General features: G+C 46.7%; 1 protein-coding gene and 3 long non-coding RNA genes across 27 annotated transcripts; all 4 read left to right on the plus strand.

The window, feature by feature from the left end:
* Positions 1-2708: 2708 nt before the first annotated feature.
* Positions 2709-5082, plus strand: LOC127930140 (uncharacterized). The gene is made up of 3 exons (XR_008136988.1): positions 2709-2774; positions 2889-3002; positions 4930-5082. It is a non-coding gene; the product is annotated as an uncharacterized LOC127930140 (long non-coding RNA).
* Positions 5083-14221: 9139 nt separating this feature from the next.
* LOC127930142 (uncharacterized) lies at positions 14222-16708 on the plus strand. Of its 20 annotated transcripts, none has more exons than XR_008136992.1 (7): positions 14233-14521; positions 14586-14650; positions 14928-15187; positions 15465-15659; positions 15773-15902; positions 16211-16275; positions 16443-16708. It is a non-coding gene; the product is annotated as an uncharacterized LOC127930142 (long non-coding RNA). The 20 variants fall into 20 exon arrangements; XR_008137007.1 differs by having other exon boundaries at positions 16508-16708; XR_008137009.1 differs by having other exon boundaries at positions 15773-15837.
* Positions 16709-16719: 11 nt separating this feature from the next.
* LOC127930143 (uncharacterized) lies at positions 16720-18256 on the plus strand. Of its 5 annotated transcripts, none has more exons than XR_008137012.1 (5): positions 16720-17597; positions 17640-17849; positions 17892-18017; positions 18105-18167; positions 18210-18242. It is a non-coding gene; the product is annotated as an uncharacterized LOC127930143 (long non-coding RNA). The 5 variants fall into 5 exon arrangements; XR_008137014.1 differs by having other exon boundaries at positions 17913-18017; XR_008137013.1 differs by having other exon boundaries at positions 18126-18256.
* Positions 18257-19096: 840 nt separating this feature from the next.
* On the plus strand, positions 19097-24090 carry vasnb (vasorin b). The gene has a single exon (XM_035763067.2). The coding sequence runs from the start codon at positions 20233-20235 to the stop codon at positions 22315-22317; it is 2085 nt and encodes a 694-aa protein (XP_035618960.2). The 5' UTR covers positions 19097-20232; the 3' UTR covers positions 22318-24090.
* Positions 24091-25507: the final 1417 nt, after the last annotated feature.

Here is a 25507-nt window from a genome sequence, read left to right on the forward strand (position 1 = left end):
CAGAGACAGTCTCTATCTGAAGAATAGTCCCAGTTTAAATCTGATCTAGAATCAGATCAGGAAACCAGTTTTTTTCCCACTAGACAGAGACAGGTGTTAGGGTATGGGATCAAACGTTAGTTCAAAGCCCATCACAAAGGAAAGGAGGATACAGACCTATCCATTGTTCTGGTCTCTACACACTTTGTATGAATGGGATATTTTTGTATAGTAAAGATCAGACGCCTAATGGGCTAGTCTCTCACCACGTGTCTGTATAAAGAGCTGTGATTGGATAATCAGCCAATTGACCACAGGGATGGTAGGTGTGTAACAGAGGGCTGCTTTGTGTCCATGTGAGTGGGTTGTGACCTCACTGATTTTATTAGTCAGAAAGTTCAAGGGTCACAGGGCTGGGTCACCTCATCAGTGCTGACTGAGGGAGGCAACGGCAGCCATGTGTCAATACCTATACGATCTGCAAAGAGCAAGACAAAGAGTTAGTGTGTGTGTCAATACCTATACGATCTGCAAAGAGCAAGACAGAGAGTTAGTGTGTGTGTCAATACCTATACGATCTGCAAAGAGCAAGACAGAGAGTTAGTGTGTGTGTCAATACCTATACGATCTGCAAAGAGCAAGACAGAGAGTTAGTGTGTGTGTCAATACCTATACGATCTGCAAAGAGCAAGACAGAGAGTTAGTGTGTGTGTCAATACCTATACGATCTGCAAAGAGCAAGACAGAGAGTTAGTGTGTGTGTCAATACCTATACGATCTGCAAAGAGCAAGACAGAGAGTTAGTGTGTGTGTCAGAGCAAGACAGAGAGTTAGTGTGTGTGTCAATACCTATACGATCTGCAAAGAGCAAGACAGAGAGTTAGTGTGTGTGTCAATACCTATACGATCTGCAAAGAGCAAGACAGAGAGTTAGTGTGTGTGTGTGCAAAGAGCAAGACAGAGTTAGTGTGTGTCAATACCTATACCTATACGATCTGCAAAGAGCAAGACAGAGAGTTAGTGTGTGTGTCAATACCTATATGATCTGCAAAGAGCAAGACAGAGAGTTAGTGTGTGTGTCAATACCTATACGATCTGCAAAGAGCAAGACAGAGAGTTAGTGTGTGTCAATCTCATCCAAGGGGATCTTGTCGGGCATCTAGAATCCCTTCCTCTGCAGTATGTTTAGAGAAAGAAAGGAGAGGATTTAAACTGAACCTCAGACCTTAATGCTCAGAGGCAGTATAGATATCTGCTAACACAGACTATTGTCTGGTCTGGCCTGGCCATCGTCTGCCTCTCTTCTCCTCTCCCAGCCTCGCTCCCTAGGAATGTAGCAGCCAAGGCAGCTCTGAAGCGCGGAGGATTTAACCTGGGTTGAGTTGTACATACACACTTTGGAGGTGTTGGGTTTGGAAATGCCCTGGAGGACTGCAGAAAGTGCACCTGTTGTGGCGGTGGTGCCGGTAGGTGGGCAGGAGGCTCAGGGGTGTGTGTGTGTGTTTCTGTCTCTGCATGTGTGCGTGCGATGGGTGTGTGCCTGTGTCCAACAGGCCCTGTTTTCTGTCCTGTCTTTGTGGAGGGTTACACAAAGGACACAGTCGCTTTAGCAGCAGTGGAAACAGCCAATCTGACTCTGACCCCTGACCTCTAGGAATAGTAATATGGCTCATTGCTCTCAAGTCTTTGTTTTCCTGGCAGGTGATGGTTATCTAATGAGATGTATTAGTTAGGCCAGGGCTTCCCAAACCTCTCCTCAAGCACCCCTAGCCATTCCATCTATGTCATGTGTTTCAGTATAAGCACATCTGATTGGTCAACCAATCACCAAGCACTTCATTAGTTGATTCAGGTGTGCTAGTCCTCGAATACATCCAATCAGTGGAAATGTCGAGGGTTTAGGAAACACTTCATTAGGAAGAAGAGATGAGTGGCTACTAGGGAGTTTACTAGGGAGAGATAGTATGCTGAGTGCCTAGCTACTAGAGTCCTTTTATGCTGGGACCTTGTCTTTTAATGGAACAATGCTAGTAGTCTAGAGCATTAATAACAGTCTGATCTCCATTACGACAGAGCCAGAGATCAGTCATCCAGGGTATAACACTGTTACCCCTGTTAGATTCACTACAGCAGTGCAGCATCTCACTAGCATTGGGCTCAAGCAGTTTCTATGGATTTACTGCAGTGTACAGCACTAGGGACGTGTATACATAACAATCATAAAAGATCACCTCCTCAGCCGGGGGAACACTGGTGTGGAGGTCTATCTGCCCCCTGTGACCCCCTCCTCTTACCCCCATCCCCCTAGCTGCTGTCCTGTGAGATGAAACAGGAGCACCCCCACGCACCACCCATCCTAACTCCACTGTCAGTGCCCCCCTCCCCCTGACCACAGCTGGATCCTGTTACCCACAATGCACTGAGTAAGGGTCATCCCTCAACATGACAGCGCCATCCCATAAACCAGGGCCCCCCTAGACAGGTCAGAGAGCAGCAGATGATGAATGGGTAAAAGGAGGAAAGGGGGTTATTGAGAGAAAATGGAGGGAGTCAAGTAGAACAGAAGAAAAGAGAGGAGAGTTCTGGGGGAGTTTCTGAATTCTGACGGGTCAATCCACGAAGACACTGAAAACACTTATTGTTGATTCCCCCGGATAGTTTGGTAAACTGAAACTCCACCTTTAAGTGTGGTGCACAGTCAATGAAAACATGTAGCTAGGTTAGTGAAGTATACAGTCAATGAAAACATGTAGCTAGGTTAGTGAAGTATACAGTCAATGAAAACATGTAGCGAGGTTAGTGAAGTATACAGTCAATGAAAACATGTAGCTAGGTTAGTGAAGTATACAGTCAATGAAAACATGTAGCTAGGTTAGTGAAGTATACAGTCAATGAAAACATGTAGCTAGGTTAGTGAAGTATACAGTCAATGAAAACATGTAGCGAGGTTAGTGAAGTATACAGTCAATGAAAACATGTAGCTAGGTTAGTGAAGTATACAGTCAATGAAAACATGTAGCTAGGTTAGTGAAGTATACAGTCAATGAAAACATGTAGCTAGGTTAGTGAAGTATACAGTCAATGAAAACATGTAGCTAGGTTAGTGAAGTATACAGTCAATGAAAACATGTAGCTAGGTTAGTGAAGTATACAGTCAATGAAAACATGTAGCTAGGTTAGTGAAGTATACAGTCAATGAAAACATGTAGCTGAAGTATACAGGTTAGTGAAGTATACAGTCAATGAAAACATGTAGCTAGGTTAGTGAAGTATACAGTCAATGAAAACATGTAGCTAGGTTAGTATACAGAAGAAAACATACAGTCAATGAAAACATGTAGCTAGGAAAAGTGAAGTATACAGTCAATGAAAACATGTAGCTAGGTTAGTGAAGTGAAGTATACAGTCAATGAAAACATGTAGCTAGGTTAGTGAAGTATACAGTCAATGAAAACATGTAGCTAGGTTAGTGAAGTATACAGTCAATGAAAACATGTAGCTAGGTTAGTGAAGTATACAGTCAATGAAAACATGTAGCTAGGTTAGTGAAGTATACAGTCAATGAAAACATGTAGCTAGGTTAGTGAAGTATACAGTCAATGAAAACATGTAGCTAGGTTAGTGAAGTATACAGTCAATGAAAACATGTAGCTAGGTTAGTGAAGTATACAGTCAATGAAAACATGTAGCTAGGTTAGTGAAGTATACAGTCAATGAAAACATGTAGCTAGGTTAGTGAAGTATACAGTCAATGAAAACATGTAGCTAGGTTAGTGAAGTATACAGTCAATGAAAACATGTAGCTAGGTTAGGTTAGTGAAGTATACAGTCAATGAAAACATGTAGCTAGGTTAGTGAAGTATACAGTCAATGAAAACATGTAGCTAGGTTAGTGAAGTATACAGTCAATGAAAACATGTAGCTAGGTTAGTGAAGTATACAGTCAATGAAAACATGTAGCTAGGTTAGTGAAGTATACAGTCAATGAAAACATGTAGCTAGGTTAGTGAAGTATACAGTCAATGAAAACATGTAGCTAGGTTAGTGAAGTATACAGTCAATGAAAACATGTAGCTAGGTTAGTGAAGTATACAGTCAATGAAAACATGTAGCTAGGTTAGTGAAGTATACAGTCAATGAAAACATGTAGCTAGGTTAGTGAAGTATACAGTCAATGAAAACATGTAGCTCAAGGTTAGTGAAGTATACAGTCAATGAAAACATGTAGCTAGGTTAGTGAAGTATACAGTCAATGAAAACATGTAGCTAGGTTAGTGAAGTATACAGTCAATGAAAACATGTAGCTAGGTTAGTGAAGTATACAGTCAATGAAAACATGTAGCTACAGGTTAGTGAAGTATACAGTCAATGAAAACATGTAGCTAGGTTAGTGAAGTATACAGTCAATGAAAACATGTAGCTAGGTTAGTGAAGTATACAGTCAATGAAAACATGTAGCTCAAGGTTAGTGAAGTATACAGTCAATGAAAACATGTAGCTAGGTTAGTGAAGTATACAGTCAATGAAAACATGTAGCTAGGTTAGTGAAGTATACAGTCAATGAAAACATGTAGCTAGGTTAGTGAAGTATACAGTCAATGAAAACATGTAGCTAGGTTAGTGAAGTATACAGTCAATGAAAACATGTAGCTAGGTTAGTGAAGTATACAGTCAATGAAAACATGTAGCTAGGTTAGTGAAGTATACAGTCAATGAAAACATGCTAGGTTAGGTTAGAAAACATGAGCTAGGTTAGTGAAAGGTATACAGTCAATGAAAACATGTAGCTAGGTTAGTGAAGTATACAGTCAATGAAAACATGTAGCTAGGTTAGTGAAGTATACAGTCAATGAAAACATGTAGCTAGGTTAGTGAAGTATACAGTCAATGAAAACATGTAGCTAGGTTAGTGAAGTATACAGTCAATGAAAACATGTCAAGAAAACATAGGTTAGTGAAGTATACAGTCAATGAAAACATGTAGCTAGGTTAGTGAAGTATACAGTCAATGAAAACATGTAGCTAGGTTAGTGAAGTATACAGTCAATGAAAACATGTAGCGAGGTTAGTGAAGTATACAGTCAATGAAAACATGTAGCTAGGTTAGTGAAGTATACAGTATCATAATGTCAGCTTTGCTAACCACAGTGTTGTGCAACGTGTGTGTTGTGCACCGTTGGCCAGACATGTTTAACTTGCCGTTGAATCTATAAGGGTTGAGGAGGGAGGGAGGGAGGGAGGGAGGGAGGGAGCAGGAAAGTGTTGATGGAGAGGAGGAGGTAGAGACTAATATGAAAGAGACGGGGGAGGAAGAGAAAGAAATTGAAGAACTTGTTTTCCCTCTTCTGCAATACGATCAAGGCTTTCGGTAACCATGCCAAGTACACTTGCAGCTTGTTATCCAGTGAATGATAACAACAAATGTAAATTATAAACTGCTTTTCTCTCCCAAGGTGCAATGCAACCTAGTAGTAAGCAGAGATGGATCTTGACATCGGAGAAAGCACAGTTGGCGAAGAATCTTCAGTCTGACACAAATAACATTCTGTCCTTTCTGACTTTACTAGAACCAGCCTTACAGAGAATTCAGTCAAAGATTAATCTGGCAATATAGAGAATAGAGAGAAGAAAAGGAAGGAGGGGTAATGATTTTACGACATCTGTCAGGGACAATGAACCTCTGGCAGCCACAGTATCTTTGTAGTGGTGTGAAGGGGGGTTATGGGGCAATACAGTGAAACGAACTTTGCAAGCTGCTGCACACAATTCTCTCTCTGGTATATTTCAGGCCCACCACAAGAAAAGGGCCTGCTCAGGCCACATCCCAACATGCTATCCCAGCTCTCACTACCAGCCTGATGGATGTCAGGAGTTCTTATTCCTTCAAACGGGCGCTTAACGAATATCAGGTCTGCTTCGCCTTCACATCCAGCCTTTCTCACTAGGCTCTGATGTTTAATCTTCCTCTCCCTCCATCTCCCTCTCTTTCTCTCATTGACCCCCGTTGTCTGAGATTGATGGTTTTGACCGAGTTTGCCCCCTGCTAGGACAGCGTAAGGGCCGTACCATTAGAGAACCGCAGCCAGGGGAATGAGAGAAAGATGACACAGTGTTAAGATCGTAGAAGTGACGGGGGATCAAATTACCGCTCTGTGGGGGGATCAAATGGAGCTAGATGTGATTTAGTAGATGTCTGCAGTGAGCACACACACACATACGCACACACACACGCACACACACACGCACACACACACGGCCCTGTCCTTTCGCTGGAGATAAGGGCTCTTGACATTGGGCCCTGGGCCTGGGAGGCCCTGTGAAGCTGTAATTGCTGAGGCTTCACGACTCTCTCTCATGCAGGCTAAACCCATCTCAGCCCTCCACCTGACTGACGAGTGACAGGACCGACCCTTCTTTCTGTTTCTCCTAGCTTGTTGGACCTTTCTTTTCCATCCCTCTCTCCTTTTGGTTCCCCCTGTTTTCTTGCTTTTCCCTCTGTCTTGAGAAGAAAGAGAGGGATCGAGAGCGAGAGAGCAGGGAGAGAGAGCGAGAGAGCAGGGAGAGAGAGCGAGAGAGCAGGGAGAGAGAGAGAGCAGGGAGAGAGAGCGAGAGAGCAGGGAGAGAGAGCGAGAGAGCAGGGAGAGAGAGCGAGAGAGCAGGGAGAGAGAGCGAGAGAGCAGGGAGAGAGAGCGAGAGAGCAGGGAGAGAGAGCGAGAGAGCAGGGAGAGAGAGCGCCTACCACAGCCTAGCTAGGCTCGCTCCTGGCCTGAAGCACCAGCAGTGCCACACATTCATCATCTTTTTTATAATAGATACGGTCATATTCAAACCCAGAGAGCACAGAGGTTATAACTCTAGTTGTGTAATGAGAGTAGGAACAAAGAAAGCCCTACTCCCATAGAGATACATGTTGTTATATACTGTAAGTCCTCTCTAGTGTTCTGTGTCATTCTGTGTTTACTCCATCCACACGTACAGTCAGTCCCTAGTCTGTTGACATTTCCCCCGTTTTTCTTGGGAAATATATAGCTTTCCTAAAGGGGAAACGTCCTCTTGATCTAACGTGTGTGTTTGTAGATGAGACTCAGAGGAAGCTCCCTTTCAAACTCAGCTGCTGCACATCTCAGGAATGTTTCAAGTTTAAACAGAGAGGAGGCAAAGAGCGGTGGAGACAGCAGAGAGGAAATGACAAGCCTGAGGAGGAGAGAAGCTGACGCTCAACGGCTGCATTCCTCCCAGGATGACAGCAGACCTGGGTTCAACCACTGTCCCAAATCTTACAAATACTATGAGCGTTTGCCTTGGAGTGCCAGGTGGGCGTGGTTTCCACTTTTAGGACTTTTCTGTAGTATTTGAAATGATTTGAAATAGTATTTGAACCCAGGTGTGGAACAGACATGACTGTGTGTCAGGTGGTTGAGGCTCTATTCTCTACATTTCTATCTGCTCTGAACGTTTCACCTTTTATTTTTATTTAACCTTTATTTAACCAGGTTTAACCAGGTAGGCTAGTTGAGAACAAGTTCTCATTTACAACTGTGACCTGGCCAAGATAAAGCAAAGCAGTGTGACACAGACAACAACACAGTTACACAATAAATAGGCCATAGTGGCGAAATAATTACAATATAGCAATTAAACACTGGAGTGATAGATGTGCAGAAGATGAGTGTGCAAGTAGAGATGCTGAGATGCAAAGGAGCAAAATAAATTAAATAAATAACCGTATGGGGGATGAGGTAGTTGGATGGGCTATTTACAGATGGGCTATGTACAGGTGCAGTGATCTGTGAGCTGCTCTGACAGCTGGTGCTTAAAGTTAGTGAGGGAGGTAGGGTCTCCGGCTTCAGTGATTTTTGCAGTCCGTTCCAGTCATTGGCAGCAGAGAACTGGAAGGAAAGGTGGCCAAAGGAGGAATTGGCTTTTGGGGGTGACCAGTGAAATATACCTGCTGGAGCGTGTGCTACCGGTGGGTGCTACTATGGTGACCAGTGAGCTGAGATAAGGCAGGGCTTTACATAGCAAATACTTATAGATGACCTGGAGCCAGTGGGTTTGGCGACGAATATGTAGCGAGGGCCAGCCAACGAGAGCATACAGGTCGCAGTGGTGGGTAGTATATGGGGCTTTGGTGATAAAACGGATGGCACTGTGATAGACTGCATCCAGTTTGCTAAGTAGAGTGTTGGAGGCTATTTTGTAAATTACATCACCGAAGTCAAGGATCGGTAGGACGGTCAGTTTTACAAGGGTATGTTTGGCAGCACGAGTGAAGGATGCTTTGTTGTGAAATCGGAAGCCGATTCTAGATTTAATTTTGGATTGGAGATGCTTAATGTGAGTCTGGAAGGAGAGTTTACAGTCTAGCCAGACACCTAGGTATTTGTAGTTCTCCACATATTCTAAGTCAGAAACAAAACCTCACTGAATACACCCCATCTGTCCGTCCGTCCGTCCGTCCGCCTGTCTGTCTGTGTCCTCCATTGTTCCCTCTCTGCCTGTCCCAGCCTCATGGCTCCCTCTCTGCCTGTCCCAGCCTCATGACTCCCTCTCTGCCTGTCCCAGCCTCATGGCTCCCTCTCTGCCTGTCCCAGCCTCATGGCTCCCTCTCTGCCTGCCCCAGCCTCATGACTCCCTCTCTGCCTGCCCCAGCCTCATGGTTCCCTCTCTGCCTGCCCCATCCTCATGGTTCCCTCTCTGCCTTTCCCAGCCTCATGGCTCCCTCTCTGCCTGCCCCATCCTCATGGTTCCCTCTCTGCCTGTCCCAGCCTCATGGCTCCCTCTCTGCCTGTCCCATCCTCATGGTTCCCTCTCTGCCTGCCCCATCCTCATGGTTCCCTCTCTGCCTGCCCCATCCTCATGGTTCCCTCTCTGCCTGTCCCAGCCTCATGGCTCCCTCTCTGCCTGCCCCAGCCTCATGGCTCCCTCTCTGCCTGTCCCAGCCTCATGGTTCCCTCTCTGCCTGCCCCATCCTCATGGTTCCCTCTCTGCCTGTCCCAGCCTCATGGCTCCCTCTCTGCCTGCCCCAGCCTCATGGCTCCCTCTCTGCCTGCCCCAGCCTCATGGCTCCCTCTCTGCCTGCCCCAGCCTCATGGCTCCCTCTCTGCCTGTCCCAGCCTCATGGCTCCCTCTCTGCCTGCCCCAGCCTCATGGCTCCCTCTCTGCCTGCCCCAGCCTCATGACTCCCTCTCTGCCTGCCCCAGCCTCATGACTCCCTCTCTGCCTGTCCCAGCCTCATGACTCCCTCTCTGCCTGCCCCATCCTCATGGTTCCCTCTCTGCCTGTCCCAGCCTCATGGCTCCCTCTCTGCCTGTCCCAGCCTCATGGCTCCCTCTCTGCCTGCCCCAGCCTCATGGCTCCCTCTCTGCCTGCCCCAGCCTCATGGCTCCCTCTCTGCCTGTCCCAGCCTCATGGCTCCCTCTCTGCCTGTCCCAGCCTCATGGCTCCCTCTCTGCCTGTCCCAGCCTCATGGCTCCCTCTCTGCCTGTCCCAGCCTCATGGCTCCCTCTCTGCCTGTCCCAGCCTCATGGCTCCCTCTCTGCCTGTCCCAGCCTCATGGCTCCCTCTCTGCCTGCCCCAGCCTCATGGCTCCCTCTCTGCCTGCCCCAGCCTCATGACTCCCTCTCTGCCTGTCCCAGCCTCATGGCTCCCTCTCTGCCTGTCCCAGCCTCATGGCTCCCTCTCTGCCTGTCCCAGCCTCATGACTCCCTCTCTGCCTGTCCCTCTCATGCTCCCCTCTGCCTCAGCCTCATGGCTCCCTCTCTGCCTGCCTCAGCCTCATGACTCCCTCTCTGCCTGTCCCAGCCTCATGGCTCCCTCTCTGCCTGTCCCAGCCTCATGGCTCCCTCTCTGCCTGCCCCAGCCTCATGACTCCCTCTCTGCCTGCCCCAGCCTCATGGCTCCCTCTCTGCCTGCCCCAGCCTCATGGCTCCCTCTCTGCCTGCCCCAGCCTCATGGCTCCCTCTCTGCCTGCCCCAGCCTCATGGCTCCCTCTCTGCCTGTCCCAGCCTCATGGCTCCCTCTCTGCCTGTCCCAGCCTCATGGCTCCCTCTCTGCCTGCCCCAGCCTCATGGCTCCCTCTCTGCCTGCCCCAGCCTCATGACTCCCTCTCTGCCTGCCCCAGCCTCATGGCTCCCTCTCTGCCTGTCCCAGCCTCATGGCTCCCTCTCTGCCTGTCCCAGCCTCATGGCTCCCTCTCTGCCTGCCCCAGCCTCATGGTTCCCTCTCTGCCTGCCCCAGCCTCATGGTTCCCTCTCTGCCTGCCCCATCCTCATGGTTCCCTCTCTGCCTGCTTCAGCCTCATGGTTCCCTCTGGGCTATCAGATTCTCTGGACCCTGGTCAGAATGAGGCACAGTAAAATAAACATAGACCCCAGAGAGCAAGAATCACAACATTGGGTTTCTTAGGAAAATATTCCAAACTTCATCTACATAGCTGCCCTCCTTACGTCTCTCTCACATTCTTTCATGTCGGCCTCCCCTCTCCCGACACTCATACCTCCATCTATACTGCATGGCTCCCTTGATCTTGTGTATTCTGGCCCTGCTCCCCTACACCCGTCCCCCGTCTCTTGCCTGTATCCTCCAGCGCCTGATTGGCTCCCTCTGTTCAGGGAGAGGTGTGATTGGCTGATGTTTGTCCTGTACCGCTTCAGACACATACCACACAAATGCATACTGCTGTATGTGTCTATGTTGTGACAGACCTGGGTTCAAATAGGATTTGTTTTCTTTTAAATACTTTGGGTATTTGATTGAGTCTGCCTGGAGTGCCAGATGATCGGGGATTGCACTTTAGGGACTATTCCATTGGTTCCATTGCGCCAGGCAAGCTTGCAAAATGTCTGTTTTACCATCCTTCAACTGTTGCTGGAGTTTCCCTTTCCCCAGCCTTCATCCCCCGTTATTCTTTCCCCTTTTCTCTTTTCTCTACACACAGCACATCCATCCAGCCACACAGCACATCCATCCAGCCACACAGCAGATCCATCCAGCCACACAGCAGATCCATCCAGCCACACAGCAGATCCATCCAGCCACACAGCAGATCCATCCAGCCACACAGCACAGATCCATCCAGCCACACAGCACAGCAGATCCATCCAGCCACACAGCAGATCCATCCAGCCAGCACAGCAGATCCATCCAGCCACACAGCAGATCCATACAGCCACACAGCAGATCCATCCAGCCACACAGCAGATCCATCCATCCACAGCCACACAGCACATCCATCCAGCCATCCAGCACAGCAGATCCATCCAGCCACACAGCACAGCAGATCCATCCAGCCACACAGCAGATCCATCCAGCCACACAGCACAGCAGATCCATCCAGCCAGCACAGCAGATCCATCCAGCCACACAGCACAGCAGATCCATCCAGCCACACAGCACAGCAGATCCATCCAGCCACACAGCACAGCAGATCCATCCAGCCACACAGCAGATCCATCCAGCCACACAGCAGATCCATCCAGCCACACAGCACATCCATCCAGCCACACAGCACATCCATCCAGCCACACAGCAGATCCATCCAGCCACACAGCAGATCCATCCAGCCACACAGCACAGCAGATCCATCCAGCCACACAGCACAGCAGATCCATCCAGCCACACAGCACAGCAGATCCATCCAGCCACACAGCACAGCAGATCCATCCAGCCACACAGCACAGCAGATCCATCCAGCCACACAGCACAGCAGATCCATCCAGCCACACAGCACAGCAGATCCATCCAGCCACACAGCACAGCAGATCCATCCAGCCACACAGCAGATCCATCCAGCCACACTCTCTTCTCTGTCTTTCCATCTACCTCTTCATCATTTCCCAACCCTGTAATACTACCAGCCTTCCTGCTTTTTATTATAGGCTGTATATCAGAAGAGCCCGGGTTCATGTCTCTCTGTTGACTTTATGGCTGAACCGAAGGAAAAACTCAAGCCACATTTTAGAAACTTCCGCAAAGGCACACATAAGCCGAATGAAGTCATAGTTAAGAACCTGCTAGTAGAAAAGTCTATTTAATTTAGAATAACTTTCTTCTCCTGTGAGGGAAGTTCTATACACATGTAATGTAGAAGAGCAGTTCAGACGGACCACCAGCTACATGAGCACGGGCAGAAATCCATTACAACCCACTGAATTCCATTATCAGTCCATTTAAATGTGTCCCCCAGGCGTTGTGTTTAAACCCATGGGATAACTGCGACCCCTCACCCCTACTACCCATTACACTGTGGTCAAATGGCAGACTGTACCTCCATCAGATGCTATCTTTAATGTCTGAACGAGATTTTCCAGAAACAATTACTAGGCCTATACCTAATGCTGATTAAGTCCAACACAGTACCTTTTGCATTGTTGGCAAAAAGAAAAGCTAAGTTAGTAGTTTTTGCACTGTTGGCAGAAGTTACGAGGTATTTCTCACGGAGTTAGCAGGTGTTGGCTGTTGATAGCTGTTAGTGAGTTAGCTGCTGGCTACTTTGTTAATCTGACCCAATGGCACAATACTAAAGCTACTTTATTGGTGTTTGGCTGTATAACAATACATCTCTGCCCAGCCTTGGCTTTAACATGTAATGACTTGGAACATAACAATAGGAATGTGTAGCTCAGGGAGCATCAAGATATTACCACTATACCTCTCTTCTTTAACGTACTCCGGCTTCAAGGAACTACAGGGGGAAAACATTATCAAGGGTTATGATTTCCAGGAGGAGTGGAAAGAGAAAAGAGAGGTATGCTGAAAGAGGAGGAAGATACATACCACAGTGGTGGCGTGATGTGAAGGGATGATACTGGGCTAGAAACTAACTTTCATGGCCTTTGTCCCCCCCGCCTTCCTCTTTCCCCTGCCCCCCAGCCCCCCCCTCCCCTGCCCCCAGCCCCCAGCCTCCCCCCCAGCCCCCCCCAGCCCCCCTGCCCCCCAGCCCCCCAGCCCTTACATCTCCTCTCCAACTCTTGACATTCGAGGCCGTGTTTTTCAGTAAAGAAAATGTACAAGTGAAATAAAGAACAGCAAAATAGAGCAGGGAAACTGCAGAGGGGGGAAACAGATCCCAGATATGCAGTGGAACTCGGTGGCTCCGTTTCAACCGTAATATCTACTTGGCACAAGCCCTGTGCATTTCTGCTAGTTTTATACGGCCGCAACTAAAACCGGCTTTTGGAGGAAAAGATCGCATGGCTGCCAGTGAATTAATGAAACGCCAGCCGCAAGAATGCAAAAAACCTGCTCTGTTTCCTTCTGCAAAGTTCATCATATGTCATGGCCATCATCAGCGGGGGCTCAGTGATTATAACAGTTGTGTTACACACAGGCTCATGCAGCTTGTGTTACCTGCTGAGAATAGGAGCTACAACGAGACAGAACAGAGATAGAGTGAGGGATAAAGGTGAAGATGATGATGGTTCATTCATCGTTAGAGAGACAAGGAAGCAGAGCTAACTTTTCGGACAGATAAACTTGGATAAAGGATTTCCAGACTGGGAACAACGTGGCAATGGCACACAACAAAACAACCAGATTATTCTTCAATGTGACGCAGAAGCAACTAGACCAAGTTAAATCAATTCAATCCGTAATGAACTAGAACAGCGTGATTAGCTGTAAGATTATGACTTGTTGTGGGCAGGCGGCTACAGTATGACCTAGTGCAGGATGTGATAATGTGTCTCTCTGCAGGCACAAGACTCATTTATCAAAGAGTTAGATAGAGGAACCTTGAGAATGACAGGCAATGTTTGGAAAAAGTGGAAGTGGAAGGGCGCAAGTTACCGTAACCATGGTGGCACTATCTCTGTAGCTCAGGGATGCGTTTTCAGATGGGAGAGTGTGATCTCTGCCTCACAATGTTGCTACAAGGTTGCAGCAAAGTTGTGCATTGGCTGAACGGGTGGGTCAGTGCTACAAGTGAGTAACAACAGACAGCGAGGCGGAAAGGAAAATGAACATGGGAAAGTCTCAGTCATTGTCGAGGACGTTTTTAGTGTTGTACTCTTCAACCCCTCAAGCACCTCAGAACAGAGTTCTCTGGGAGTATTATGGGTTACATTTGTCAGGACAAACCCTACAATACAAGAAGAATCCAGGTCGTACCCCAAACAGCAACCAGTACCATTAAAACGGCGCTTAAGAAACTCCCTTAAGTGAACAAATTCAACCTGAAGGTGTCTACAATTTCCACTCACACAGCGAGCAGCCCCCCCCCCCCACAATCAACTTAAATCATGACGTTTTTTCTAAATGTTGAAACCTGCTTTCCAAATAAGAGCAGAATGAAAGAGAAAGTAAAACCACTGCAGGTGGAGAAGAGGAATAGTTGAATATTAATCAGGTGATTGTGTCTCTGTGTGGCTCATGTTTAAAGGGAGAGAAGAGGAATAGTTGAATATTAATCAGGTGATTGTGTCTCTGCGTGGCTCATGTTTAAAGGGGGAGAAGAGGAATAGTTGAATATTAATCAGGTGATTGTGTCTCTGCGTGGCTCATGTTTAAAGGGAGAGAAGAGGAATAGTTGAATATTAATCAGGTGATTGTGTCTCTGCGTGGCTCATGTTTAAAGGGGAGAAGAGGAATAGTTGAATATTAATCAGGTGATTGTGTCTCTGCGTGGCTCATGTTTAAAGGGAGAGAAGAGGAATAGTTGAATATTAATCAGGTGATTGTGTCTCTGCGTGGCTCATGTTTAAAGGAATAGTTGAATATTAATCAGAGAAGAGGAATAGTTGAATATTAATCAGGTGATTGTGTCTCTGCGTGGCTCATGTTTAAAGGGAGAGAAGAGGAATAGTTGAATATTAATCAGGTGATTGTGTCTCTGTGTGGCTCATGTTTAAAGGGAGAGAAGAGGAATAGTTGAATATTAATCAGGTGATTGTGTCTCTGTGTGGCTCATGTTTAAAGGGAGAGAAGAGGAATAGTTGAATATTAATCAGGTGATTGTGTCTCTGTGTGGCTCATGTTTAAAGGGAGAGAAGAGGAATAGTTGAATATTAATCAGGTGATTGTGTCTCTGTGTGGCTCATGTTTAAAGGGAGAGAAGAGGAATAGTTGAATATTAATCAGGTGATTGTGTCTCTGTGTGGCTCATGTTTAAAGGGAGAGAAGAGGAATAGTTGAATATTAATCAGGTGATTGTGTCTCTGCGTGGCTCATGTTTAAAGGGAGAGAAGAGGAATAGTTGAATATTAATCAGGTGATTGTGTCATGTTTAAAGGAGAGAAGAGGAATAGTTGAATATTCTGTGTGGCTCATGTTTAAAGGGAGAGAAGAGGAATAGTTGAATATTAATCAGGTGATTGTGTCTCTGTGTGGCTCATGTTTAAAGGGAGAGAAGAGGAATAGTTAATTGTGTCTCTTGTGGCTCATGTTTAAAGGGGAGAGAAGAGGAATAGTTGAATATTAATCAGAGTGATTGTGAATATTAATCTGTGGCTCATGGGAGAGAAGAGGAATAGTTGAATATTAATCAGGTGATTGTGTCTCTGTGTGGCTCATGTTTAAAGGGAGAGAAGAGGAATAGTTGAATATTAATCAGGTGATTGTGTCTCTGTGTGGCTCATGTTTAAAGGGAGAGAAGAGGAATAGTTGAATATTAATCAGGTGATTGTGTCTCTGTGTGGCTCATGTTTAAAGGGAGAGAAGAGGAATAGTTGAATATTAATCAGGTGATTGTGTCTCTCATGTTTAAAGGGAGAGAAGAGGAATAGTTGAATATTAATCAGGTGATTGTGCTGGCATGTTTAAAGGGAGAGAAGAGGAATAGTTGAATATTAATCAGGTGATTGTGTCTCTGCGTGGCTCATGTTTAAAGGGAGAGAAGAGGAATAGTTGAATATTAATCAGGTGATTGTGTCTCTGCGTGGCTCATGTTTAAAGGGAGAGAAGAGGAATAGTTGAATATTAATCAGGTGATTTGTGTCTCTGCGTGGCTCATGTTTAAAGGGAGAGAAGAGGAATAGTTGAATATTAATCAGGTGATTGTGTCATGTTTAAAGGGAGAGAAGAGGAATAGTTGAATATTAATCAGGTGATTGTGTGGCTCATGTTTAAAGGGAGAGAAGAGGAATAGTTGAATATTAATCATGTGATTGTGTCTCTGCGTGGCTCATGTTTAAAGGGAGAGAAGAGGAATAGTTGAATATTAATCAGGTGATTGTGTCTCTGTGTGGCTCATGTTTAAAGGGGGAGAGAAGAGGAATAGTTGAATATTAATCAGGTGATTGTGTCTCTGTGTGGCTCATGTTTAAAGGGAGAGAAGAGGAATAGTTGAATATTAATCAGGTGATTGTGTCTCTGTTTGTGGCTCATGTTTAAATTGTGGAGATGTTTAAAGAGGAATAGTTGAATATTAATCAGGTGATTGTGTCTCTGAATATTAATCGTGGCTCATGTTTAAAGGGGGAAGAGAATAGTTGAATATTAAGAGGAATGTGTTGAATATTAATCAGGTGATTGTGTCTCTGCGTGGCTCATGTTTAAAGGGAGAGAAGAGGAATAGTTGAATATTAATCAGGTGATTGTGTCTCTGCGTGGCTCATGTTTAAAGGGAGAGAAGAGGAATAGTTGAATATTAATCAGGTGATTGTGTCTCTGCGTGGCTCATGTTTAAAGGGGGAGAAAATAATGGCCACCGTTGCAGTCTCCCTGCAGTGTCCAATAAAACTAAGCTTGGCGTATTTCACCCCGACATGAACTGCGGATATTAAACCCCCCACACTGTAAGCCCAGAGATCGAGAGGGGGAAAGCTAGGGAGGGAGAGAAAGAGAGAAGTAGGGAGAGAGAGAAGGGGAGGACAGAAGGAAGGAAGAAAGATTGAAAATCTGTATTTTAGTCTCTCCTCGCTCAAGGCCACTAACCCGTGCGATTACTCCTTGGAACGAAGGATGATAAACGTCTTCAATGACTCACTTGAGCAGCTCATCTTCCCTTTATATGCCATCCATTCCCTCCTCTTTCTTTCCTCCCTTCCCTCGCTCTCTTTCAACTCAAGTCTAAGTTATGTGATCTTACAGGTGTCCTGTCTCGGGCCTGAATATGCTGGGTCTCAAGGGGTGTAAATTACTTGACATGCCCATCTGACACTATCTTCTCTTTGGATACAAAAGCGCCTCTCTCAGCATCTCTGAGTTTCTACTGTATTTCTCAGACGTGTTTAGTAAGGAGCGTTGGCCAAAGTTTTGAGTAATGACAATATTCTAATTTTAGGTGATTTATACTGAGCGTTTGTCAGGAAAGCAGCTCCAGGATATCGATAACGACAAGTTTAGAGCACCGCAAGCTAAATCACACACAGATGCATGCACACATGCACTATAACGTGTATCACATAATTACAGTCACAAACAGAGACTTGGTACAGTTGTAAAAGTGGAGAAATGAGAGGGAAACAAGGAGTTTGTACTGCAGCATTAAGACTTGTTCTGTTTTACACTGAGACACAGAATCACACACACTTGCTCTCATGTCAATCCTCCAGATCAAATGTTTTTTGTCACAGGTATAAAACCGTTGACAGCAGGTATACAACAGTTAACAGCAGGTATAAAACCGCTAACAGCAGGTATAAAACCACTAACAGCAGGTATTAAACCACTAACAGCAGGTATTAAACCACTAACAGCAGGCATTAAACCACTAACAGCAGGCATTAAACCACTAACAGCAGGTATACAACAGTTAACAGCAGGTATAAAACCGTTGACAGCAGGTATAAAACCGCTAACAGCAGGTATAAAACCACTAACAGCAGGTATAAAACCACTAACAGCAGGTATTAAACCACTAACAGCCAGTATTAAACCTCTAACAGCAGGTATTAAACCACTAACAGCAGGCATTAAACCACTAACAGCAGGTATACAACAGTTAACAGCAGGTATAAAACCGCTAACAGCAGGTATAAAACCACTAACAGCAGGTATAAAACCACTAACAGCAGGTATTAAACCACTAACAGCAGGTATTAAACCACTAACAGCAGGTATAAAACCGTTAACAGCAGGTATAAAACCGTTAACAGCAGGTATAAAACCACTAACAGCAGGCATTATAAAACCACTAACAGCAGGTATAAAACCGCTAACAGCAGGTATTAAACCACTAACAGCAGGTATAAAACCACTAACAGCAGGTATAAAACCACTAACAGCAGGTATAAAACCACTAACAGCAGGTATAAAACCACAAACAGCAGGTATAAAACCACAAACAGCAGATATAAAACCACTAACAGCAGGTATTAAACTGTCAAATCAAATTCAACAGCAGCAGTGTGCAGTAACAGCAGGTAAAACAGTAACAGCAGGTATGTAACAGCAGGTGTAACAGCAGGTAACAGCAGGTATGTAACAGCAGTGTGTGTGTGTGTGTATGTAACAGCAGGTATGTGTGTGTGTAACAGCAGGTAACAGCAGGTATTAAACCACTAACAGCCAGTATTAAACCTCTAACAGCAGGTAACAGCAGGCATTAAACCACTAACAGCAGTAACAGCAGGTATGTAACAGTGTGTGTAACAGTGTATGTAACAGCAGGTGTTGTGTGTGTGTGTGTGTGTGTGTGTGTGTGTGTGTGTGTGTGTGTGTGTGTGTGTGTGTGTGTGTGTGTGTGTGTGTGTAAGGGTTGGCGTGTGGAGAGTCAGTGTAAACGGTCTCTACGGTGCAGTTCTGAGCAGGTAAACAGCTAGGGTTAGTTGTTCAACAGTCTGATGGCCTGTTGGTCCGAGACCCAATGCTCCGTTATCATTTGCCAGATGGTAACAGTCCGTGGCTTGGGTGACTGGAGTTCTTGACAGGCTTCATCGCCTCCCTCAGACATCGTAATCTGAACAACTTGTGTGTGTGTGTTTGTGTGTGTGTCTGTAACGTGGTTTCACAGGCTAAAGAGTTTGTCGTAAACATGGAGAAAATTGTTAAATGTGCTTCCCGTTCAACCACAGTGTGTGGAGAACTGTAAATGGTAGTGGGTGGACTGACCCTGAGAGAGACAGACAGACAGAGAGAGAGAGACAGACAGACACAGAGAGAGAGACAGACAGACACAGAGAGAGAGAGACAGAGATAGAACCAGGACAGGGAGGGAAGGAAGGAAGGAAGGGAAGGAAGGAAGGAAGGAAGGAAGGAAGGAAGGAAGGAAGGAAGGAAGGAAGGAAGGAAGGAAGGGGACACACAGAAAGAGGGAGACAGACAGACACAGAGAGACAGATAGACATACCTAGAGAGAGTGGGAGAGACAGAGAGACACATAAATGTGTTTACCAGTCCACAGCACCAAGTACTACCAGGATCCATAGCAAGGTTTATGTTAAGGAAGCAGCTACCAAACCTGCTACCACAGTAACTAACAATATGCTTGAGGAAAACACCTCAGAAAGGAAAACAACATCCAGGATCTACTGTGTCTGATACTATCAAGTTCAAGTCACCTTGGTCAGAGTGTGGCTACAATAGATTGCTACTCTCTATCTAAGGGAACTTTCTTTCCCCTGAGTCCAGTGGAAAATGACTCAAAGCCCTGAGGTCACTGCCGTACCACGGCCCATTGTTTGAAGAGCCCTGTGTCAAGAGACCACGACTTTGATCCTTCATGTGTGCTCAGACGACGATAATAAACGCCACATATTGTGCTAACCACATGAAAAAAGAGAAACTAATACATCATAAAGATCTATACAGATTTGTGACGCATTATACAGATCTGAAGGGTAGTTATAGTACAGAATTGCTGTATATCTCAATTTAGCACTTCTACACCTCTATGTCCTATACTTCTAGGTTGTCTCTATGTCCTATACTTCTAGGTTGTCTCCATGTCTTACATCTCTAGGTTGTCTCTATATCCTATACTTCTAGGCTGTCTCTATGTCCTGTACTTCTAGGGTGTCTCTATGTCCTACACATCTAGGGTGTGTCGATGTCCTAAACTTCAGGTTGTCTCTATGTTCTACATCTCTAGGTTGTCTATATGTCCTATAATTCTAGGTTGTCTCTATGTCCTACATCTCTAGGTTGTCTATATGTTCTACATCTCTAGGTTGTCTCTATGTTCGACACCTCTAGGTTGCCTTCCTTTCCCATGTCCTTCACAGTTTCCAGCAAGACATGACAAAGATAAGACTCTGTCTGTGTATATCTATTACCCAGTGGCCCTGCATTTAAAGCATCTCTTTCTATAGCTGACCTTGTCCTTGATCTGTCCTTTCAGGCTGAGAGAGGAGACAGAGTGACTCCAGTGGCACCATGAAGGCCTTCTTCCTCCCTCCGCTGACGCCCTTCCTCCTTCTCCTCTTGCTCCGGCTCCCTGGCAGGACTCTGGCCAGCGACTGTCCCCAGGACTGCACCTGCTCCACCCCAGAATCCATCTTCTGTTTCCAGCGCCGCTCTGCCACCATGCCCCAAGGCGTCCCGGAACCCACCAAGAACCTCTACCTCTTCGCCAACGGCATCGAAACTCTGGCGGAGGAAGACTTTGTGGGCATGGAGAGCCTGGAGATGCTGGATCTGAGTCAGAACAAAGTCACGGTACTGCCTGACCGGGTGTTTGAGCCTCTGACTTCCCTGAGGAACTTGGACCTCTCAGCCAACCAGATCACCCATCTGTCAGAGGAGAGCTTTGCGGGCATGGCCCTACTGGAGAGGCTGTACCTCTACAGCAACCACATCCGGACTATACACCCTGCCGCCTTCCACGGCCTGGAGCAGCTGCTGGAGCTCAAGCTGCAGGGAAACCAGCTCACCTCGCTCCCCGCCCTAGCCATGCCCAGACTGCTGCTGCTGGACCTCCGCTTCAACACCCTCCCATCCCTGGGGTCAGCCGACCTCCAGATGCCCAACCTGGAGTCTCTGAAGCTGGCCGGCCTGGGCCTCGAAAGCCTGAACGAGGACCTGATGGCCAGCCTGGGGAATCTCCACGAACTGGACATCTCTGGCAACGAGCTGAGCTCCTTCCCCCTGGCGCTGAGGGAGGTCCAGGGCCTGATCTACCTGAGCCTGGCCGGGAACCCCATGGGCCCACTGAAGCTGGAGGACCTGAAGAACCTGAGCGAGCTCCAGGAGTTGGACATCAGCAACCTGAGTCTGCAGGGCTTGCCTGACGGGTTCGCACAGCTTTTCCCTCACCTGACTAAGCTGACGGTGGCAGAGAACCCTTTCAACTGCCTGTGCACCCTGGCCTGGTTTCCCGGGTGGCTCAGGAACCAGGGGGTGACTCTGGGCAGGACGGAGGAGACCCGCTGCCACTTCCCTCCCCTCAACGCTGGGAAGGTGCTGGAGAGGCTGGAGCACAGGGAGTTTGGCTGCCCCACCACCACTACTGTCACCGCTAGCACAGTCAGAACCAGCACCACCATGCCCCCTCCAGTCACCACCCTGCCTAGCACCTCCCCAGCCATCCCTGCACCAGGGCCCAGTGAGGAGGACACCTCAACTGGGACAGGCAGCCTGCCCCCGCCCCCCGTCCCTGCCTCTCCCAGCAGCAGCAGCCAAGACCCAGAGGTGGACTTCTTCTGCCCCTCCCAGACCTGCTTGAATGGGGGCACCTGTCGGCTGGACGGGCAAGGCCATCTGGAGTGCACCTGCCCTCGTGGCTTCTACGGCACCTATTGCGAGAACCGCCACCACTCCCACCCCCCTCCCCCTCCCGATCAGGACCACAATGACAACAACAATTACATTTCCGCGGCAACTGTCACCGCCGATGCCCCCGACATCAGCTCGCGCCTGGTGACCAGCTCCTCCATCCTGCTGGACCTGCACCGCTACATCAAGGTCCGGCCCTACATCCGCGGCATCCGTCTGACATACCGCAACCTGTCGGGGCCCGACCGGCGTCCCATGCAGCTCAGCGTGCCTGCTTCCTACCCAGAGTACACCCTGAGGGGGCTGCGGCCCAACTCCACCTACACAGTATGCGCCAGCCCACTGGGCGACCTCAGCGGTGGGGACAGCGTCTGCACGGTGGCCCACACAGCGGCCCAGCAGCACACTGCCACAGGGAGGCAGGTGGAGGACAAGAGGCTGACCACCATGCTGGTGCCGGCTCTGGCCATCCTGCTGCTCCTAGTCCTGATTGCAGCCGCCGTGGGGATGGTGTGCTACATGAGGAGGAAACGGGCCAAGGGCCACCTGGATCTGGAGTGTGAGCCAGCCCAGCTGGAGCTGGAGGGAGTCAAGGCTGGTTCCAACATTGGAGGGGCGATGCCCCAAAAGCAGCCGGAGCCGGCTGTGGTTCAAAATGGCGGCCTGGAGTACGAGGTGCTGCTAATACAGGATCATTGCTCGCCGAACAACAACATGGCTCTCTCTCATAAGCCCTCTTATTTCTGACGCCCATCTCTGTTGCTACTCAGACCCAGAGGGTCAGACTAAATACCTCTAGCTACTCATTCCCTCACGGACAAGACACCAGCTAGAGTTGTTGGTGACAGTGGAGGAGAAAGAGAGGACCGGCCAGCCATGTGTCAGCAATTGAGAAACGGAACAAATATTAAACTATGCAGACATTAAAATATGTTTGAAAGGATTATTTGAAAATAAGGGAGCCTTTTAAAGTGCCTTTATTCTTATTTCCACACCTACTGCTTTGTTTCTACAATCACATTGCTGGACTGGCGCCACGCGGCTCCCTACTGAGTGTGCCCACTCTCCACAGCAGGTCAAAGGTGAAGCGAGACTGGGCCAGACAGAGAGACATCAGGGTAGTGACCTAATCCCTGCTGTGTCTACTCTAAAATGGGGTCTGCACTGAAATGGGGGTGCATTGCTGTGCACCCCTTGTGATACCTGAACTATGTAAAAAGAGTTTAAGCAATTATTTTGCCCCCGTAGCACCTCAGCACTACCCCAGTGGCACTTGCTGTGAATGACATCCGAGTCACCAAATGAAGATAACTTTTTCCAGTAATTGAAAAGCAAGGTGCCGGACATTTATCATGCTTTGTTTCGGCTCTATTGCTTAGTGAAATTGTCATTTTTTTGTTGTGTTTGTAAATGTTTTTATACTTTTGCTGTTGTTGTCGTTCTATAAGTATGTGACTGTTACCACCCTTCATCCCCCCTTAACTGCTTGTGATTTAACAGACAGATTAAACCCCAGATTCAAATCTTTGAAGATTAAAACTCGTTTGTACCAGCGAAGTCAATCAAAGGCTTTACCCTACGAATGTCAGACAGTCTAAGCAGCTGTAAGTCTCGTACTAAATCCCCTCTCCATTCTCTGGCCCTCAACCCCGCCCCGCCCCCCACACAAAAAGCACCGATAAACAGTTTCAGTTGGCTGAAACCTTTACATTTGTTTCTGTGCTGCAGCGAACTTCAAACATCCCCTGAGCCTGCCTCAGATCAACCACACACACATGATTACCACAGAGAGGAGGGGAAAAATAAACAGTTCATTTCTAAAGGCTTTATTAATTGTTTATGTCCCCAAGAGGGAACACAGTTACTTCAGTAAACCGCAATTCACAAGAACGCACTTGTTAGCCTAGCTTAGCCTAGCCTCAGAGAGAGATGCTTGTGGATTTCCCTCAGGCAGAATTAGCCTCTATGGTGCTTTGTTGTGCACCATTAACTGGTCTTTGGGAAAAAGAGGGTCCCACGTCTTGCTCACTTGCAGCCAAGCAGACTATGAAAAGTCCAAGCGTAGCATATAGTTGAAGGTTTTATATGGGCTCTGTCTGGGACGAGGGACATTTAGGAAAAAATGTGTACACCAAACTAGAATATGCTGAAACACCAGTGTTGAGATTCAAATCTCAGAAAGTGAAAACAGTCTAAGTAACTTTAATGTGTCTGGCGTTAACCTGCCTGCCCCTGATGAGGATCTCAGTGCCGACTACAGTATGAAGATCTCTGTCGGTAAACAGATCAGTGATAATGTGGAAGCATGTCCCGTCTTGTGCACAGAGAGGCAGACATCAAGTCACTGTCATGCTTCAGTGGTACTGTATCCACCACTAAACACACACACACACACACACACACACACACACACACACACACACACACACACACACACACACACACACACACACACACACACACACACACACACACACACACACACACACACACACACACACACACACACACACACACACACACACACACACACACACACACACTACATTTAAAGACATTCTCCAGTACTTTTGTATAGTTTTTAGCCAGTAGTTCTGAAAGTAGCATTCATGAGACAAAAGTGGTCCCTGTGTACTACGTGCAGATATGTGCCCCACATAATTTCTCTTTCTCATTCTGCATCTAGCTAGCTAACGCTCAAATGGCAAGGGGCTAAAGCTCATTGGCTAGAACTTGAATTGCTAGGGGGAAAATGGAGAGAAAATGGAGCAGCACAGCTTCGAGAAAAAGTTCATTTTAAACTAGGCATTAAATGTCTAATTGAGGTAAGACAGTAATTCTGTGAATAGAGTATGCATTTTTAACTCCACATTGACACATCCAGCCCAAAGTGGGAGGTTTAACAAATACTTAGCAGTCGCTAAAGTTCCAGAGCATGTATTTAAACCTCCTGAAATGGGCATGTCAAGACAAGGGTCCCCTCTTCTAACAGGCTTAGTGACCAGGCGGTATACATTATGACTATTATTTTAGTGAAAACAAGATTAAGATTGGAAGGAAGGAAGTGTTGGTGGATGCTGTCTACCACTAAATCTTATACCATCTAAACAAATACTTAGGCCTCAATATTTAACACTTAAAACTACATCAGTTTAAAGTGTGTAAAACTACCAAACAACTTAACTGGAATACTTGGTTTTACAATACAAAAAACATTGAAAATATCCAGAAATATTTTTGATATTATTCCTATTTTCCCTGTTTATTTTGGGAAGCTTTTCGTTGTTATTGTTCATCTCTTTCCATGTCCTTTTGAATTAAGTGAACATATTTTTATGAGCAAAAAACACAATGTTGACATTATTAAAAAAGTTTAAATAAAAACTGAAAACAAACATTTGAGGTTACGTCTGTTTGATTCTTCTAAATCAGGGCTCTCCAACCCTGTTCCTGGAGAGTTAGTTCCTGGAGAGTTAGTCCAGTAGGTTTTAACTCCAATACTGGACTGTAGCTCTCCAGGAACAGGGTTGGAGAGCCCTGTTCTAAATCGTCTGTTTTTCTCTGTCCCAGTAGAACATTTGACTGGCAGTGAAGCAATAGATTAAGTCTATCATCAACTTCACCTCCTTCATTCAGCCATCACTCTGGGAAGCGAGGGAAGAAGGGTCCAGCGGGAAGAGAGGGAGGCATGATTGAGCCAGTTATTAAACCTGTCAGGATGTCAAGTCTGGCAGGCAGTTCGCAACCCCCCCCCCCACTCACGTACCCCTTCGCCTCCTCCCCACACATACACACTGATGTGTGTGAGCCTGAGAGAGAACACATTGTTTTTATGTATCCGTATCTGTTAGCTCTTCCATGTCCTTGGATCTGACTACCACCACCTCCAAGAAGTGCTTCATTATTAATCCAATGTGTCCAACACAGTGTTACATTC

Source organism: Oncorhynchus keta, chromosome 5, assembly GCF_023373465.1.
Source record: "Oncorhynchus keta strain PuntledgeMale-10-30-2019 chromosome 5, Oket_V2, whole genome shotgun sequence".
Classification (NCBI taxonomy): Eukaryota; Metazoa; Chordata; class Actinopteri; order Salmoniformes; family Salmonidae; genus Oncorhynchus; species Oncorhynchus keta.

Excerpts from the sequence above, each read along its gene's own strand:
- vasnb (XM_035763067.2), top strand. The coding sequence starts at position 20,233 with ATGAAGGCCTTCTTCCTCCCTCCGCTGACGCCCTTCCTCCTTCTCCTC.